The 19,839-nt window shown below is 38.1% G+C and overlaps 1 protein-coding gene across 1 annotated transcript in view; it reads right to left on the bottom strand.

Annotated features, from left to right (window-relative positions):
* The window catches only part of LOC127795720 (flowering time control protein FY), a 30,217-nt gene that overhangs the window by 6,612 nt on the left and 3,766 nt on the right, over window positions 1–19,839 (bottom strand). The window contains exons 3-13 of the mRNA XM_052327584.1: window positions 14,832–14,900; window positions 14,506–14,610; window positions 7,257–7,352; window positions 7,098–7,180; window positions 6,925–6,996; window positions 6,716–6,813; window positions 2,202–2,261; window positions 2,052–2,112; window positions 1,879–1,966; window positions 1,720–1,783; window positions 141–219 (exon numbers count right to left, since the gene is read on the bottom strand). Of these exons, the coding sequence (XP_052183544.1) occupies window positions 141–219; window positions 1,720–1,783; window positions 1,879–1,966; window positions 2,052–2,112; window positions 2,202–2,261; window positions 6,716–6,813; window positions 6,925–6,996; window positions 7,098–7,180; window positions 7,257–7,352; window positions 14,506–14,610; window positions 14,832–14,900 (875 nt within the window). The remainder of the gene's footprint in view (window positions 1–140; window positions 220–1,719; window positions 1,784–1,878; window positions 1,967–2,051; window positions 2,113–2,201; window positions 2,262–6,715; window positions 6,814–6,924; window positions 6,997–7,097; window positions 7,181–7,256; window positions 7,353–14,505; window positions 14,611–14,831; window positions 14,901–19,839) is intronic.

The following is a 19,839-nucleotide window of genomic DNA, read 5'->3' as shown; positions in this document are numbered from 1 at the left end:
ATAATGAGGCATAAAAACACTCATCCTAGGTATATGGTGCTATCACATGAAAATACAATTGAAAGCTAAAGATTCTACAGTGTGGAAAGAAAACATGAGGGACTTTGAACATATGAATCTAGATGAGGAAAAGAAATTACCCAACAAGCCAATGAAAAATAGATCCATCAAAACTGCCACTGACAAAATACTCTTCGTGAAATGGATGCCACGCCAATGCTAACAAATTGACATAAGAAGTAACATCAGTGTCAGAAACATACAGATCAAAGAAATCAGCTAATAAGTTGAGGAATTTTGATCAATGGATGACCAAGAGCAAACCACATCAAAGAATTAAGCACAAGAAGGAATTCCACAGGCACGACCATACAGGACCAAGAGCAAAGTATATCAAAAGATTGGGTAGGCATCGTGGAACTTCCTCAGGCACAGATGTACAGAATTTCAATAAATGCAGTGAACAAAGATACCCAGCACTCCCAACTACTAGGAATCAGTTTAGTGAAGGACCTTATTAAAATTTTCTTGATTGGACTCGAGTGTCACAGAAACAAGATTTTGGAGTCTTTTTTTTTTTTTTTTAAATCCCTCTTATGCAATCATGTCTCTCAAAACAGATCCATAATCAATGGAAATGAAGACAATGGCAGGTACAAGATGAGGTCCGGAACAACCAACTCACATGAGCATTCCCCCATTATTGCCCCACCTCTCCCAACTCCCAGCCTAAGATGTTTTCTTCAACATACATCCAACAAGTAAACTGAAAAGATTAAAGAGAGAATAAGCCATTGGACTGAAGGGGAGGGGGGCAAAAGATTTTGGAAGTCAGTTTGATAATGTCATAGTTGTGCATGTACATGCCAATATAAAAGGGTATATGCATAAGACAGTGGAGTATGTACTTGCATATATGTACATATATATATATATCATATGTAAATATAGGTTAATTTGATATCTAAAATTACCTTCCTTTGCCATTTGTTCCCTGCTAATTTCTGGAATATTGGCCAATATTTACAAATCAAGGAACCCAAACACAGAAGGTTTATCAAAGGTAGGTAGAAAAACGAGAAAGGGAGATGAGGTGCAGCAGATAGGGATAAAGGGAAGCAGTATGATTTGTGGTTACAGCATATAGAGAGCAAAGGAATAGAGATCAAGGAGTCACTCAAGAGTGACAGAGGATAAATGAGGCCAGGATTGGTTGCAAGAGGGGCACATAAATAGGATCTGGATGGGCCTTCTGCATATCTGCCCCAGTCCAAAACTCTTAAACTTGTGTAATCCCATACACAACCCCTCCCTACCCCATTAAAGCACACTAAACCTATCCTATTAAGTCAATCGGGCAGGGGCCTGAATGTCCAGGTTCTCTTGCCATCCCTAGTTACAAACATTATTCACAGCTAAAACTGGGGAAAAAAAACTGCATAAGCTAAACATCAGATGCTCCATGGGTAAGACTAGCAAATGGGAATCAGCTAGTTTTAGTTTATATCAGCATGAAGTAGGAACATGCCAATCAGAACCAAGTCTGGAGGCAGTCTTACAGATGCTAAGGTCCCCTCTAAAAGGCCCTTTAATTGAACCCAAGATATTAGACACAGCAACAACAAAAAAAGTACAAGAGGGGAACAGAGTGCCTACATTCCCAATCTGATATTGGATATGAAAAAAGTATATAAGAACATACAGTAAGAAGGCACCAACCAGTCACATCCTTTCGATGCCCACGAAAAGATTCCAGTTCCTTCATAGCTCGTATGTCATAGAGCTGAAAATGCAGCATACAGGCAAACTGAATTACTTAACAATCATTGTAGCTTGAGAATTAAAAATTAAAACACAAATTGAAAGAAAGTTGGCAACCTTGATGATTTGATCCTTTGAAGCAGTTAGCACCCAGTTACCGTTTTGGTTCCATTTGACACAAAGAACTGTGTTCTTGTGACCATGACTGCAAATTAACCAGACTTAAACATCAAATTAGTTCAGGGAAAAAAAGAAAGAAACAACTGGCATGATGAATAATGTTTACTAACAATGAAGAGAGCTCTCTCCCTGACTTGGCATCCCAAAGTTTTACAAGATTGTCTTTTCCACCTAAGAAGAGCCAAATGCATACAGATATTACGCCACTTAAAAGATTTTAACAAGAGACACCCAGAAAATACATCTATAAATGTACACACCTGAAACTAGCAATGACTTAGTTGGATGCCAGTCAACACTCTTTACATCCCAACCATGGCCTGCCTGAGTTTGAATGAACCCCACATGGAAAACTGAAGGTTATCTCATGCAAACTTTGAACAACAGATGATACCAATAATAATACAAATTTTTAGTTTTCAAAGTATCAAACAACAAATTTTCAACAAAGAACAAAATTAAAGAACCAAACAATTTAAGTATGGTTATTGCTAATGCTTCGGGCATATCATGTACAAAGCATTCCAGACCTGTCATTCCAGTAACTGATATGTTGCTAAAATCAAAGACTTGCAAGATAAAAAGAAGTCACTAAACCTTAATAGGAAAGTTGACAGATCCAATTTTTCAAAGTTCCAAACCAAAGAAACCCAGCATAGCTATTTCTTTCTTAAGAGTAAAACAAATGCATTTGATGACTTATCTCTGGAAACTGTTTTCAAGAGCATTTTAAACCACCCAGTTCTAGAAAGAAAAATTGAGGGGGGAAAAAAAACAAAAAACAAAAAAAAAGAAAAAGAAAAAGAAAAAGAAAAAGATGTTTTGCTGGTCCTGATACAAAAATGGAAACTGCATGACATCACCATTGACACATCCTGTAAAAAATGTTCACTGCTTTTAGTTCCAAAAACAATGAAACACAAAGATCATAGCTAAACAGACTCTAAACTTCCTAATCTAACTTCTTGGGAAGCACACTAAAGAGTTGGCCGATCTACTTTATCAAATGTTTCAGATGAAATGTTAACTAAATAGCACATCTAAAGGGGAAGATGGAAAGGACCATAAAATCAATTCATTAAATGAAGAAAGGATGACATATCCCCAAACCCAAAGATAAGTTAAATATCTGATATCATCTAAAATTTTGATTTAAGTTCTTAAGCCTCAATTTCAGGGTAATATTTCTGTCTAAGTTCCATCACCTCTATTCCTCCACAACCACAAGATTTCTGGCCACCACAAAACAATGAACTAATACAAATAGGATGGTATGAGGAGGAACTAGAAGTATAAAATTTTAACATTTGATGTTAGGGTAATATTTCTGAGAACCTCAGAACCATATTTGATGTTAGGTCTGTAACGACCCGTTAGCAGGTCTAGGTCCTTTGGCTGTTATTTTTATGGGTGTTGTATTTTGTCGTTATTTGACCAATGGGTTAGAAATATATCATGGGGTGTTGGAGAGCTGAAAATTTGTGAAGATGAAATTATGTACAAAGAAATGTCAAGTGAAATAGTTTATAATTGATGCTTGAAAAGTCAAAGAAAAGAAAAGAAGGGAAGGCAGCAGTGAGAAGGCACAGCAAGCTGTCGACCGTTTTCTGCTGGGTTCGTCTTCTTAAGCCGCTCGCTATATAATGCAATGAGCAATTATTGGTGTATGTTAAAGAGTCAAATTAAATAAAAATTTGATGTATATTGGGAAGCAAAAATGAATGAAGTATAATGGTGTGGAATAGTCAAAGCAAGGGAAATGTAAAATGGGTCGAAAAGACAGATTTATGAAGATGTAAAGTGTGGAAAAGTCAAAAGAGAGGAATATCAAGTGTGGTTGAAAAGTCAAAGTGAGTGGATTATACTTTAGTGGAAAGTCAAAATTGATATGTGGGGGTTTAATTGGAAGTGGGCTGCCGTGTGTGTGCATATCTATCTATATATATATATATTTATTATGTTTTATTGATGTGAAAAAGGGGTAATATATTTATATATGTGGGTGGAGGTATAAAGTGGACTGAAATATAAAAGGAAAAGAAAAGAGGAAAGAAGGAAGCATGTTGGCAGATTTTGGGGAGAGCTTGGCATTTGCTTGTCTTCTCTTCTTCCTCCTTCATTCTTTCTCTTCTTCTTGTTCTTTCCCTGATTTTTCGAAGGCTCCAACAAGGGTGAGGGTGTAAGCTTCAGAGTTTCTGCTGTTCATTTCAGCAGCTCTGTTTAGTTGCTTGCTGCTGCTTGGTTCCTCTGTTCAGTCCGCGTGGTTGTGTTTCTCTCCTTCATAGCAGCCTTCTGAGCAGGAATCAAGGGGTAAATCCTTCAAGACAAGTTCCTATTTCCTTCCTTCCATTTTTGCAAGTTCCTAAATTCCCTTTTTATTCCCGAAACGCATTATTTCATTTTGAAATGTTGGTATTCGGAGTTATTAATTTTCGGCCAGATTGCGCATGTTGTATGTTTCGGGTATAACTTTGTGTTTATATCCGAATTGAAATATGTTTGTTGTGTTGTAAACTAGACTTCCTAAACTTCGTTTTAATATATTACTTGCTTTATTTGGCTTCATTTTAAGCCCGAAACGGCCCTGTTAATCTTTGCCAAAAATCTGGGAATTTTACTGCTACGAATTCTGCCTTGCTTCGGTTTTTGTGGAATAACTTTTTGTGTTTATTTCCGATTTCGAATCCGTTTATTTTTCCAGAAACTAGAGTTTCTAAAATTCAATTTCGACATATTGTTTGTGGTATTTGACCAAATATCAAGCCTGAAACAGGTCCTTGAAAATCAGCTTGAACTCTGTTGGCATTTGTAACTTTTAAATTTCGGGCAGTTTGCGTATGCTGTATTCTTTAGGGTATAATTTTTTTGGTTATATTCGATTTAAAATTCGCTTGTTACTCCGTAAACTAGACTTCCTAAGCTTCGTTTTGATATATTACTTGCATTAATTGGATTCGTATTGAGTTTGTAGCAGCCTCGTTAATCTTTGCCAAAAATCTGAAAATGTTACTGTTACAAGTTCCGCCTTGCTTCGGTTTTTTGTGGAATAACTTTTTGTGGTTATTTCTGATTGTGAATCCATTTGTTGTTCCAAAAAACTAGAGTTCTTGAGCTTCAATTTTGATATATTATTTGTGGTATTTGACCAAGAATTGAGCTCGAATCAAGTCCTTAAAAATCAGCTTGAAATCTAGAAATTTTGAAATTTTGCTTATTAAACTTCTTTTTGTTTGGCGATTTTCCCTATGTTTATTATTATGGTTCTTTCCTATGCTATTTCCAGTTCAGATCGTTGTTCCTTGCATCTATGATTTTGTTCTTGAAAACCCTTATTTTGGAATAATGGATTTGTCTCCTTTGCTTGTTAAATCTTGTGATTGCTTGAATTGTTGAATCTTTTTGAAAGCTTTAATAGGGTTTTGATTCATCCTATATTCTCAAGGAATGATGCATTAATTGATTAGGATTCAATTTATGCAAGATTTTGGTGTTATATTGCTTGTATTTTTGGTTTCTCGCAGTTGTCGTTAGTGTTGCTGGGTTCTGCCAGTCGACCGTTCGCGTCATGACTATCGACCATTGGATGTATGGGCGCTGGTTGTCAACTGTTGGGACATGACTGTCAACCGTTTAGGAAATCAAGCATTGACAGTCAACTGTTGAGATGTATGGGTGGATAAGCCCTAATGTGAAGGTTAAATGAATGATGAGGTAAATATTTATATTAGTCTCCGCTGTTAATAAATGTTCGATATTCTTTTTGGGTGTTCTCCTCATGAATCTATATCTTGGGTAAATGTTTATGGGGAATAAATGTGCATGCATAGGCATGACAAAGAGCTAATGTTGGGCCATATGGAAGCTTGTGATTGGAAAATACTTCATGAACATGTTTTATATGTAATATGTTATGTATGATATTTGTGTGCCAAGGCTTTGGGTTGAGCTAATGGGCCCAAAGACCTCGTGGTGTATGATATGATAAGACCTTGGGCTGAGCTAATGGGCCCCAAAGACCTCGTGGTGTATGATATGATAAGACCTTGGGCTGAGCTAATGGGCCCCAAGGACCGTATGCTATTTATGGACATAAGCTTTGGGTTGAGCTAAAGGGCCCCTAGAGTCGATTGATATGTATGTATATAAGAGTTTATGTGGTTTCAAAGATTTACATACATTATTCATTATGCATATGAGAATGGTGCATGGCACGGGTGCATTTCATGTGGCTATGGTTGGGTATTTCATGAATCTATCTATTTGCTTCGTATCAAAACTATGGATAAGGACGAGTCCAATGGAGTTTGATTTTCGTGTGATACTTTTGTGTATAGGGCACATCCCGACCAAAAGATCTGCGGGGGGGTTCAAGGGCAGAAGAATGTAATAGTTAATTTTGTATTTAGATTTTAGTTGCTCTTTACTTTGAAATGTATGGGTAGTTAAGCCATAAGAAGAATGTTTAAGGAAATTGTAATGTAAGTATGTTATTTGGATTTCCGTTGTTAATGAGTTGTATGTGAAGGGCTTTATTTGAGTTCGCAAAAAAAAAAAATTTGGGTCGTCTCAAGGTCAGTCCAGTTTCTGGCCATTGTTTCACGGTAATATTTCTGTCTAAGTCAAATAAAGGTATTGTACTGTATTGTCATGAATACGAAGAGTGCAAGAAATACTGAAGCATATAAAATATTTTAGGCAGCATTGATTCATGTTCCACTAAGATCTGTGGCAACAGAGTCATTCTCAAGCATTTTGGGCATTCAGGAGACATTACCAGATAGTGAGCGCTCTTCTTGACATCGAGCAAAGTCCCATACTTTGACTGTAGTGTCATCAGAACATGAACAGAACTTCAAATCTGTCCTACAGAAGCTGCTCAAGGAAATAATACCATTAAGTGAAGAAGCATATGGTGGAAAATAAATGCACAGATTTTAAGTACTAAAAAGCTGGCCCAGCAACGACATATATCTATATGTCTACCTTAAGTCACGGACTGATTCTTTATGAGCGGATTTATTGGCCTTCACATTATTCATGTTGTTCTGCCAATACCTACCAATTGCCACCATATTTACACATCAGATGAATTAATTTATCTACCAAAATAAAATACCATAAAGAATTCCCTTAATGATAAAAATATGTTCATTCACTTTATTGAGCCCCCATCATCACCAGTGACCATCCAATTATCGTTGTAACTCCACACCATAGACCGGATTGCTTGATCATGAGCCTGCATTTTAGTAAAAATCAATTTGGCTTCTTCCCAAAAGTTAAAAATTAACAAGGTAACACTTAGAATCCTATACCTGCAGAATCATTTCAAAATTAAATGACTGGCCATTCCAAAGAGTGAATTCACCACTTTGGGATCCTGTGATAAGACGCCTGCCGCTAGGAGTCCACTTTAAACAAAGCCAAGGGTCAGCACAGGTAAGAAGAACAAATTTAAAGCAGAACACTAGGCAATTGTTGTTTCTATCATAAAAATGCCATAGACAAATTTTTTTTTTTCTTGGGTGGGGGGGCGCTGAAAGCTGAAGCCAACAAAATGCGTAATCCTACATCAAGAGTCAGCATTTAGGTTTCTATCCACCAGAACAACATTTATTTTGAGTGAGGTAGTTATATGTCCAACTCTATTTACTATTGTTTCAGATTATTGTAGTGAAGTAGCAATAGTTGATGATTAAGAAGGTGCCAAACTAGTTGCTTCATAGGGAAATTAGAGCAGAAGTCCAACTACATATGCTTTGTATGATGGGGCTTCTCTCATCCAATTTTGCAATTGGTTTTAGCCCTTGTTAATAAATACTTGAGTTCACTGGTATTATTATATATTGACTTCATGGCTGTAACTGGCATGCATCAAGGTTGCTCCATTTTGCCCGGCTTTCAAAGGTATAAAGCATGGAGTGGCCTCTCAAAGCCCATGATGGCAGGACCCTTGTGAACTAGTTAGCCCCTTTACTGAATGGGAGTAATTTTGACAAAGAAATCACCAGGCCGTTCTATCTAAATCAAACAACAAAACAAATGTCTTGAAACAGTAAGGGCTTGTTCTCTTTGCTGTTTTTAACTTGTTTTGAGTTTTTAGTTTTTCAAAATACTGAAACGTGTTCTCTTTGTTATTTTCAAAAACGCATTTTCGAAAACAATAAAAAAAATTTGTAAAGAAAACCCAAAACAACCAAAAATCGTTTTGGCTGTTTTCAGCCAAAACACGATGAAAAATTGAAAACGCGGAAAACGGCACCCTTTTCCTTCTCACGCAGTGTAAACATCGGCCATAGGCTCCTTCTCCCTTCTAGACTCCCTCCCTTCCTTGTTGGCCATCGCAGCGCCTGCCACCGCCATCACCGTTGCCTGCGTCATTTGCCACTATCGTCCATCGCTGTCGCCGCACATCGTTCGCCTACACCGTTTATTTCTTCCAAATCCACTGCACCTCGCCGTTCGCCTAGGCCGTTCTCTCTTCCAGATCCGCCATCCACACCCACCACCGCCATTACCATCGCCTGCCACGCCCAGATCTGCCATCGCCGGTCGTTTCTTCCTTCCGCCACCGCCCTCTCTCCACGCCCAAATGATTTTTTTTATTAATTTTTCTTTTCAATTATATTTTTAAAATTTTGGATAAATCAATATTTTACTATTTTATGATTTATAATTTTTTTTAATATTTATGTTGTGGGTAATTTAAATCTCAAAATTAATGTCAGCTTTTAATTTGTAGGTAAAAATAAATTTATCATAAAATTAATAATTGAGTTAAATTAAAAATGATTTTAGAAAGCACTTTGTAATTTTAATGTATTATATACAGTTAGATTATTAGTTATCTCTTGTATTATATTTTAAATTTTTTGAGTTAAATTTATAATTTATTAATAAATTTTTACAACTTTGAATCAAATTTATTGAATAAAATTTCTCAAAATTTCAAAGCAAACACATTTTCTAGTTTTCTATTTTAAGAAACAGTTTTTTAGAATGAAAAAAAGAACGCGTTTTCAAAAATCTCAAAATAAATACTCAAAACACAAAACTGAAAATAAATTCAAAACTCAAAACTGAAATACAAAGAGAACACCACTTAAGATATTATAAGCATCTAAATGTGGTTCATCTATGAGAATTCAAAACTGAAACACAAAGAGAACACCACCTAAGATATTATAAGCATCTAAATGTGATTCATCTATGAGAATTCTAGTCTCAATTGAGCCATCTAACAGTCATGACTTGAAGCCAGACCCATCAACAAGCTGTGGATCATTTCCTTACCAAACTAGTCCTGAAAGCAACTTTCAGCACTTGCAAGTGAGGCTAGCATTATTCTTCATAGGGGCCATCCAATTATCCTAATGTAAGGCAACTACATCAACATAAAAACAAAAGTACAAAATGGATAACTGGCTTAAGTAATAGGTGCTACCATCAAAATTTTACCAACTTGTTAATTGTATCTTTCCTAGTTCTGCCACATAACCTTATCTCATCTACACTCAATTTTTAAACATATTATTCCTAAACTAACCAACTTTCTATACCCAAAGGAAAAACAGACATACCTATTGGTTGCCAAAAAAAAGCTGCTTGTGTCTTAATTAGAACTACAATATTTGACCCATGTCATGTCCCGAATAGTAGGATAAGGGCAATATTGTAATAATGATATAGTACTTGTTAGGCTTATAGTTGTATTGCACATGGGCGAATGATGGCTAGAGGCTATAAATAAGCCATGGCTGTAAGAGAGTGAGGGGGCTGAAATTGATGAATTGAAATCTCTTATTTCCCTCTCTTGCATTCTCTCAATCTCCCTCCAATTTCTCTCTAATCTCTCTCTTTCTTTCCCTCTCTGTTTTGTTCTCCCTAACTTCCTCCCATCTCTTCCGATCTAACTTCCCAATTCCTTCTAATTACCTCTTAAACCTGTCATGAACCCTAGGTTTATGACAATTGGTATCAGAGAAGTCAATCCTTAGTTGTGGTTGATTCGATTTGAAGGCTAGTGCAATCAATTTCAGTCATTATAGTCCATGGTCTGGTGATTCAACGGACTCAGCAAGTTCAAGAACTTCAACGAGATTGGGTGGGTCTCTCGACTGAGGATTAATTTTCGACTATTGATGCTCGAAATCAGATTCTGATGCATGGAAGTGATTGACGACCGCTGTACTTGATTCTCAGAATTTGAAGAGAATTACAGTCGGTATCAGCAGGTGAGTCCAGCGACAATTAGTGTTGAGTGTTATTCTAGGACTATGCGGAATGACCCTTAGATGGTATATGCCTCTCTCAACACTCTCAGATCTACCCAGCGATAATAGGAATTGAAAACAGAAAATATAAGCAACAAAAACAGAATGAAAATAAGAGCAAGAAACAATCAAACCACAAGCAATAGGCGCGAATTTATCCTGGTTCGGTTTCCTTTGAGGAAACCTACATCCAGCCTTCAAAGAGACCTCCTAGCAGTCTTATTAAGGAGAAGAAAGACCAGTACAGCAGCAAGATCTCCCCCCTATTCTCGAGTACAAAAACAACAACTTCTCTCCCAAGATTACAAAGCTAAAAATAGAACTCTAGCCTTCCTCTCAGAGAATACAATGCACTCGTTACAATAGAAGAGAATAGAATAGCCGCACACACCCCCTAGCACTCTATTTATAGAGTTGGCGGTTATCTCTAGAGAACACATTAGATATTTACAGTTTAACCCCCCAAATTTCCACTAATTATAGTTTGGGATATAAACTTCTATATAATTCTTCAATAGCCCTCTAGCACACTGCCATCACTCACTGCTTTCACTTTTCTTCTTATACCATATACTCGAGACAATATTTCAACATTGAGCATTGGGAACTAATTGTGCGGAGGCGATCTGCAATTAAGTGAGCGAAACCGAGAGGGCACAAGTGGATCTTGTCTCGAACTTGTAGGTGGAGTCCATTGTGAGAAACAAATTCCTCCCACTCCTTTGCTCGTTGATTTCCGAACCGTAAGTGGTAGAAATCGATCAGTTTTAGGCAATCCTTAGCGGCAATGGAATTAATTGAACTTTTAGGAGGCGATTCCAGAACTAACAGAGAGTTGATAGAGTGAGGATCTGACTTTTTTATTGATCTCCAATGGTGATTGACTGTTGGCGATTAGGTGAAGCAATTCCGACAAATTACAAAACCGAGCCAGTGGTCGCGAACCGTGCTTGGTGATTGGGTGAGAAGGAGTCAGGGGAAGCAGATAATAGCAACTGCTCAACCCTCAGTAAAATCAACCAAAGCTAATCCTTGACTGGCAATTCGACCAACTACTTGAATTCTGATGGAGGATGACATCAAGATGAAGCCAAGAGAATCTCAATTGCAGCAGAAGAATGCTTTATTTTCAGTTGTAATGGAGCCTCAATGGCACCCAAAGAAGGTTGCATTTTTAGTGGGGTGTCCTACTCATGAAACTAGGAGAGGCAGTGCATACATGAAGCAGAATGCTTCATTTTCAGTTGGATTGGAGCCTCTATGGCAGCCAAAGAAGGCTGCATTTTCAATTGACCAGAAGCAACAAACCTGGAAAAAGAAGTTTGAAAATGAGATCAACCAATGGGACAAGAGAGCAAGCAGTGGGGTACATGATACGAGTAAGGAATTTGGCCTTATGATACGTGAGAAGCTGCAAGAGTTTGCGATTATACTTATTAAGAAGTATCATTACAACTTTTCGGTGGAATACTTCGACGATTATCATGGAAGTTTTAAGGAGGAATTTCTCAAAATGGACCAGCCTAAGGAGAAGTCAAGCTTGTGGAAAAGGCCAAGTCACTGTCTGCTTTAGATTCTAAGAAGAAGAAGAAATATTCAGATTTAGGCAGCAATGACAAAAAGGACGACCGCAAAGTCGGGAGTAGTTTTGGCAGTGAACAACATTACATAGAGGGAAGCTGTAACAATCCAGTGGTTGGGACAGTAGATACTGATTCCTTTGGAAAAGAAATTCTTGGTGAAGATGGACTCGATGACAATCACGGAAGCCCAAAACAAGAAATGATTGATGCAGTCAATTAGAGAGCAATAGAAGGAGGAGGCAACAAGGGATTTCCGGAATTGGAGATAAACATATCTGAATCTTCAGAATCTGAAATTGGTCCAATTGTTCTAAACAAGACACATGCTCAATCAACGTCGACAAACCGCAATGCTGAAGGGAATTCTGCTGCATTGGTTGAGAAGTTTAAAGTAGAACTATTACCTCAAGATGCAACTACCGAAAGGTCAAGAGAGGAAACGGGGGCAGCATTTGAGGAACTGACCGAGGAAGCTAAAGCCAAGCCGTTACCTCTGGTGATCAAAGCAAGGACGGAAGGATCGGATGGTGTTCCGAATCAGAATTCTATTAGAAATGGAATTGATGGTGGAGCCCCTAAGGATACTATGCCATTACCTATGGTTTTGGATAATGCCGAGGATTCCTTAGCTAACGAGAGGGTGAAGTCAGCACTAGCTAGAGGAAGTTTTGCAGATCTTAAATGGTGTCACCATGTTGCTGTCATTTCCAAAGATGTAAACCTAGAATTCAAAAGGTGCAAACCAATTTTTTATGTTGGAGGGAATAGAGGTAAACAAGACAGGTCTTTCAGACGATTTTTCTTCCAGCCAAGGAAAATCTCCTATGAGTTATGACCCTATTAGGCATTTCCCTCATCAGCAGCAGATTCAAAGTTGTGAGGAATCTTGGCAAATGGCTGTAACAAGAGGAGAGCTAAGGAAGATAGATGCAGCAGTCAAAAGCTTGACCATGGAGAACAAAGCTGTTGCGGCTTTGTGCATTATTGCTACATATGGCCAATTGGGATTTTTGCCTACTGCAATGACGGATGGGGTGATGACGGAAATTAATGTTGCAGCAACTCCTAGACTCAACATTTCTACATTGCTGCATTTTAAGGCGTTTTCGGATATTGTTGCGAAAAGTGATGAAGAATTAAGGACATGAGAACCACTGCAAATATGTTATGCATACAGAATTTTTTCAAAACTTCTTCATCCAAGCTATGGAAGAGAACGAAAAAGGATATGGGAAGCTGTGGAGGTTTGGCATTTCTTGGGGACAAGAAATGTTCAAGGTAGGGGGAATTGTCATGTCCCGAATAGTAGTATAAGGGCAATATTGTAATAATGATATAGTACTTGTTAGGCTTATAGTTGTATTGCACATGGGCGGATGATGGCTAGAGGCTATAAATAAGCCATGGTTGTAAGAGAGTGAGGGGGCTGAAATTGATGAATTGAAATCTCTTATTTCCCTCTCTTGCATTCTCTCAATCTCCCTCCAATCTCTCTCTTTCTTTCCCTCTCTTTTTTGCTCTCCCTAACTTCCTCCCATCTCTTCTGATCTAACTTCCCAATTCCTTCTAATTATCTCTTAAACCTGTCATGAACCTTAGGTTCATGACAACCCAGACTTCATTGGACTATAGGATATGAAGACCAATACACTTATTTCACTTGTGTACAAGATATGTAATATGTTATACTAATATAGATGATGATGATTATTATTACTTTATTGTAACAATAAGTATCATTATTGTGTCACATTTCATTACATATTGACAAATGTCAATATAACATTACATTTAACAAGTATTATAACAACTTATAACGAAATGTGTTATTAATCAATATTAATATTATTGTATATTATATTAATATTGACATCCACATAAATATCAACACTAACATACATTATTTATATTAGATTGATATATTATAAGTTAAAACTATATCATTTCCATCAAAATGTAAATATCATAAAACGATATAAAAATTCAAATTTTCTAATATGGTATAGAAAATATCACTATAGCAAAAGACTACATAATATTGACTTCATAACAACTTATATGATATTATATTAACATTTACATATTATTTTCATACCAGTATTATAGTATTAATATTTTAGTAATATAATATCTCAAGGTTAAATTGGTTAATATTAAGGCACACCATTAATATTAGTATTTATAATTCTAACATGTATTATTATAAAATGATTGGTAAAATGATCATTCTCATGATCATTCCACATTTAATCCAGTCCAACCATTCAAATATGCATTGGTTAAGGATAATTCTCTGTCTTATCCCATGAAAATCTAATGTGTAATGGGATGGATTAATAGTTTGATGGACTATAATCCTGTCCGTTTCATCTTTTATTCCAATCAATGGGTAGTATAGTACAAACTCTGGGTCTTATAACAATCTTAACGAGATTTTTTCTTTCGGTGTCACAACTATGCATCAACTATAAAAGACATTAAAATTACTGCACTTAATCCATATCGCCATGATTTCACAAGAAACATCATCACCAAATCTATCCACCGTAGAGACATCATACTAGAAACCATGAGAACATAGGGGAACTACCAGGACATAATCAATGGGCTGGGAACACAATGAGGTAAGATATGCACAAAATATAGATGGAGAAACACAGAAGACAAAGAAGAAAATAATTGAATATAACTGGTTTAATCAGACTGACCAGAACACGGTTAATTGAACAGCGGTTTTTGTTTAAAGATGTATGGACAAACTTAGCAGCAAAGCTTGTAGATGGATTATCAGAATAGGCAGCTGTTGGCAACATCTGCACCAATAATCAAGACTTTAGTGATTCTCACACCATACAATAGAAACCAAGTCTAAACTGAAGCAATGCATATTGAACAGTCAAATGAAGTAAATATTAGGCAATTTAGTTAACACTAAACAAAAGGATTCACACACATGCAGGAGAAAGAAAGCAAGAAACAAAATAAAGCATGATCCCCCAATAACCAAAATAATATGCATAAACAATTCACTGACATCAATTGCTGCTGCAGGAGTGGGCTGTAATACTGTTCTATCCCTTGAATCTCGTTGCCACATACGAATCTGCAGACACAAGATAAAAGATTATCAAAGCACAATTTACTCAACCTCGATTTTAAGTCTATACAACGGCAAGAATAAAGAGTCTAAGCCTTTAGCAGAGGCAAAGGATGTTGGATCATGGAAGCTTAATCAAAATGATATACCTCCTGCTAGATATCTCCCCCTTCTCTTTTGGGTTTCCTTTGGACAGGGGAACAAGTAACCAAGTGTAGCAGGAGACACAACTGCAGACAGGGGGAATATAATGAAAAATAAAGACCTAACAATCTACCTCGATAAAACAGCTACAGATAGGGCTGCAGGTGAACAGAGCTGCTTGAGAATGGCTCAAAGCTCAGCTCAATCAGGGCTCATTCAAGCTCGTTTATTTAGTTAAAAAAATAAGCTTGAGCTTGACTTTTAGGAGGTTTAGTAAACAAGCTGAGCATGAGATTTAAGGCGCTTGGCTCATTTGGGCTCGTGAATAAGCTCGTTTGTAGGCTTGTATGAAGTAATATTTTGAAATTATGTGTGTTTTTTACAATTGAGAATTTTTATTGCTATATTATTCAAGATTTTAAAATATATTGGAATACTCTAATTTGTATGTTCTACATAAACAAGCCTAAAATCAAGCTTATAATGACTTCTAAATTTAAAACTTCTGAAAAGGTTGTATGAAGCTTGCTTGAAGTTCGTGTGAAGCTTGTTTAATATAAATGAGTTGAGCTTGAGCCTCATTTTTGAGCTGGACTCAAGCTTGGGTTCGAACTTGAGCCCAATAAAAAAATTCTTAACAAACAAGCCTTTATGGGCTCGGATCAACTCAACTCTTTCCATGTCCAGCCCTAGCTACAAAAGGTTCATCTCTGTAAGACAGAAGACATAAAGAGACACATGGTGACTATTCATTGTTATGGACACAATTGTATAATGGGAAGGCAGGAGGATGCAATTGCCTCCTGTACATATAGAGCTAAAAGAGGGTGGTCAATTGATCAAGCTGCTTATAACCACAGTGGGGATATTCTGAGAAGTCCTCCCTCTCTCTCTCTCCATGGGTGCAGGGAGTGTCGTGTTTTATTTGCTTCTTTTTCTAGAGGTTTTTGGGAAAACAAAAGAATAAATATATAACTTAGCCAAAAAAAAAAAGCATAGATATATTGTCTCCATATATAGTAACATTTATATCTGTCTATATTTTTGTCATGTACCGAGATGTTGGGGGTAGTAGCTAGCGGTATGAATAATGTGTAATTAGGCCAATAGAAGTTGAGTTTCAATATTTAGCATAGCTGGAAGAATGTTCCAGCATGCTATAGCCTAGTTGTAAGTGCACATGGCTCGGGCCAACCGCTTCTTGCACCCAAGTTGTTGGATCAGTATAAATAGCTAATCTAGGCACTAAAACGAGTATGTTGAATGAAATTGGAAATAAGCTTCCCTCCAATTCTCTCTAAACTCTCTCTGAACTAATCTCTCCTTCTCTCCCTAAAATCTCCCTATCCTCTCTTGATTTCCGTTCTCCATCCCTCGAGAATTCCATCGTTAGATTCGTGATCTGACAAATTGGTATCAGAGCACTTTTTCTATGGACATCATTCAGTGTAGAGATGGTGGCCGACGGCATGAGGATGAGGCAAATGGAGTTACGGATTCAACAAGTGATGGCTTCGATGGCGGAAGTCCAAGTCCGGGTGGAGACAATGGAGGATAAGATTGGTTTGGTGGTGGATCGTAAGTTGGAAGGGATTGCGGATAAGATCAAGGAGGAGATGCAGGGGATGCACGAGCAAGGCAATGTGTTGTGCGATCAACTACATCAGTTTATGATCATGTTCTCCAATCAACATCAGGTGAGGATTTCACCAAACTTTCCTCCTAAGGTGCATACTAAACCAATCCTATCAAGAATTGGCACTAGTCGGCGGTATGTAGCACCATCGAAGGAGGACATAGACCTATCGATGGAGGAAGAAAATGCGTGGAAGAATAGGCTAGGAGGCAATGCTCACTCAAACCATACTGGATTTCCAGTACCACGATCGAAATTGTCGGTGTTTGAAGGATAGAAATATCGATGGTGGATCAGGAGGTGTGAGAAGATGTTCGTGATCCATCAAGTGGCAGAAAACCAGAAGGTAGCCTTGCCTCTGCCTACCTCAATGACTTCGAGGACATCTGGTTCCAGGATTGGTCTAAGATAAGGGAGTCTTACAGTTGGGAAGATTTCTCTAAAGGCCTCTGTGTGAGGTTCAGAGAAAGGGGTATGATGAATGTAGTAGAAGAGTTTAATCGCCTAAGGCAGGAAGGCACAGTGATGGAATACTAGATGAAGTTCGAAGAACTTAAATCCTTAATGTTAAGCAAGATTCCACACCTTATCGAGGAGTACTTTGTGTCCAGTTTCGTGGGGGGATTGACAGATGAATTAAGATCAGCAGTGAAGGTACTAAGGCCCCAGACGGTACAAGAGGCTGCTGAGGGAGCCTCGCAAGAATTAACGTTTGAGGCACTGATGAGGAAACAGAGAGTCCAAAACAGGGGAGGGGTGCCAAGTGCTATGCAATATGGGGATAAATTTGCAGGATGAGGAACCCCGAAGGGAGGAACAGGGGGTCGATTTCAGGCATTACCACCCCTAGGGCCTAACTTGCAGTCTCGGGACAAAATTATTGAACAACAGAGACAAGCGGGGTTGTATTTCAAGTGTGGGGATAAATACTTCGTGGGGCACCAATGTAAGAAGTAGTTGTTGCTACTAGAAGGAGAAGAGGAAAGGGACGAAGAGGGCCTCACGTTGATAGAGGAAAGAGACGAAGAGGATAATGAAGCAATTTCGCTACATGCCATCAAGGGAACTACCATTAGCAAAATAATCAAGGTGGAAGGCAGGATACCAAAAGGTACCCTTATGGTGTTGATTGGTAGTGGGAATACCCACAGTTTTATTGATGAGGGGATTGCAACAAAGATGAAGTGTCATGTGGCCAGTACCCAACCACTCTCAGTTACGGTGGCCAATGGGAACAAAGTACTGAGCACATCAGCTTGTTTGGGATTTTGTTGGCAGATGCAAGGTGAAGCATTCGAAGTTGATCTGAGGTTGTTAAAGTTAGGGGGTTGTCAAATAGTTTTGGGGGTGGATTGGGTGAAAGGAGTGAGTCCAATTAGTTTCGATTTTAATAAAATGGGGGTATCAATAGACAAGGAGGGCCGAAGGGTGGTCATCCAAGGTAATATGGAGGTGGGATCCTGTAAGATGATAAAAGGAAAGAAACTACATCAGCTTCTAAGGAGGAAAATATCCCAGATAGCTCACTTGTTCTAGATTGAGGCCACAGAAGAAGGGACAGACAGAGGGGAAACAGAGATGGATCACCCCAGAAATGACCAAATACAACCACAAGAGGCATGGCAAGTATTTGATCTGACCTTACTTGAGTTATTACTAGTTGAATATCAAGACCTGTTTGTAGAACCTAAGTCTCTTCCTCCTGAGCGACTCTTAGACCATTCCATTCCCCTAAAACCAAATGTTGAGCCTGTCAACATAAGATCTTATCGATACCCACCCAAACTGAAAACAAAAATTGAAAATTTGGTGAGAGAAATGCTCTCCCAAGCAATTATCAAACCTAGCCGAAGACCTTTTGCTTCTCTTGTTCTTTTGGTTTGAAAGAAAGATGGGACATGGCGTTTTTGTATCGATTACCGACAACTCAACGCTATTACCATTAAAGACAAATTTTCAATACCCATTATTGAAGACCTTCTTGATGAACTCAAACATGCCACCATTTTTTCTAAGCTTGACCTATGCTCAGGTTACCACCAAATATGAATAAACCCACTTAACATTCTAAAAACTGCTTTTCGAACTCATCATGGGCACTATGAATTCACGGTAATGCCATTTGGCCTTACTAATGCCCATGCTACATTTCAAGCACTAATGAACCGAGTATTCGAACCATTCCTCAGAAAATTTATCCTAGTATTCTTTGATGATATATTGACATACAGCTCTTCTTTTGACCAACACCTAGAGCACCTTAGGACTACTTTTCATATCTTGCAATTCAACCGGTTGTATCTCAAAAGGTCTTAAGTGTGCTTTTGCACAAGCACAAGTTGAATATTTGGGGCATGTGATATCGGCAGCAGAGGTGGGAACAGATCCTAAGAAAATTGAGGCTATCACTAATTGGCCTAAGCCCACTAACATCCGAGCTCTAAGGGGGGTTTTTAGGACTGACCGGATATTACCGCAGATTCGTAAAAGACTATGGATCGATCAGTAAACCACTCACTGATCAGCTGCGAAAGGAGGGATTCAAATGGGATTGGAGGACAGAGGAGGCATTTGAACAGCTCAAGAAAGCTATGAGTGAAGTTCCAATAATCGGGCTACCGGATTTTAGCAAGCCCTTTACTTTGGAGACTGATGCCAGCGAAGTGGGCATAGTGCAGTATTATCTTAGGAGGGTAGACACTTGGCTTTTCTCAGCCAAGCTCTGAGCCCCAGACACCAAGAGCTCAGCATATATGACAAGGAACTCCTAGCGGTTTTAATGATAGTGGAAAAGTGGAGACACTATCTAGAGGGAGGACGGTTCATCATTAAAACTGACCATGAGAGTCTTAAGTTCCTCTCACAACAAAAACTTCACTCTCATCTTCAAAAGAAGGGAATGGCAAGATTGATGGGGTTGGATTATATTATTCAGTATAGAAGGGGCAAGGAAAATGTCGCTGCGGATTCGTTATCTCGTTGCCATAAAGGAGGGACACTAGCAGCCATCACTGCATTAGTACCGGATTGGGTCCAGGAGGTCTTAGAGAGTTACCAGCAAGGATCATGGGCCAAGGAGTTGTTAAAGCAGTTGAGTGTAAATGGGAACTGCAAAACTGACTATGCTTTATCTAATGGACTGATCAGGTATGAAGGAAGATTGGT

Source organism: Diospyros lotus, chromosome 1, assembly GCF_014633365.1.
Source record: "Diospyros lotus cultivar Yz01 chromosome 1, ASM1463336v1, whole genome shotgun sequence".
In the NCBI taxonomy this organism is placed as follows: Eukaryota; Viridiplantae; Streptophyta; class Magnoliopsida; order Ericales; family Ebenaceae; genus Diospyros; species Diospyros lotus.
This window is presented reverse-complemented; position numbering and strand designations above follow the sequence as displayed.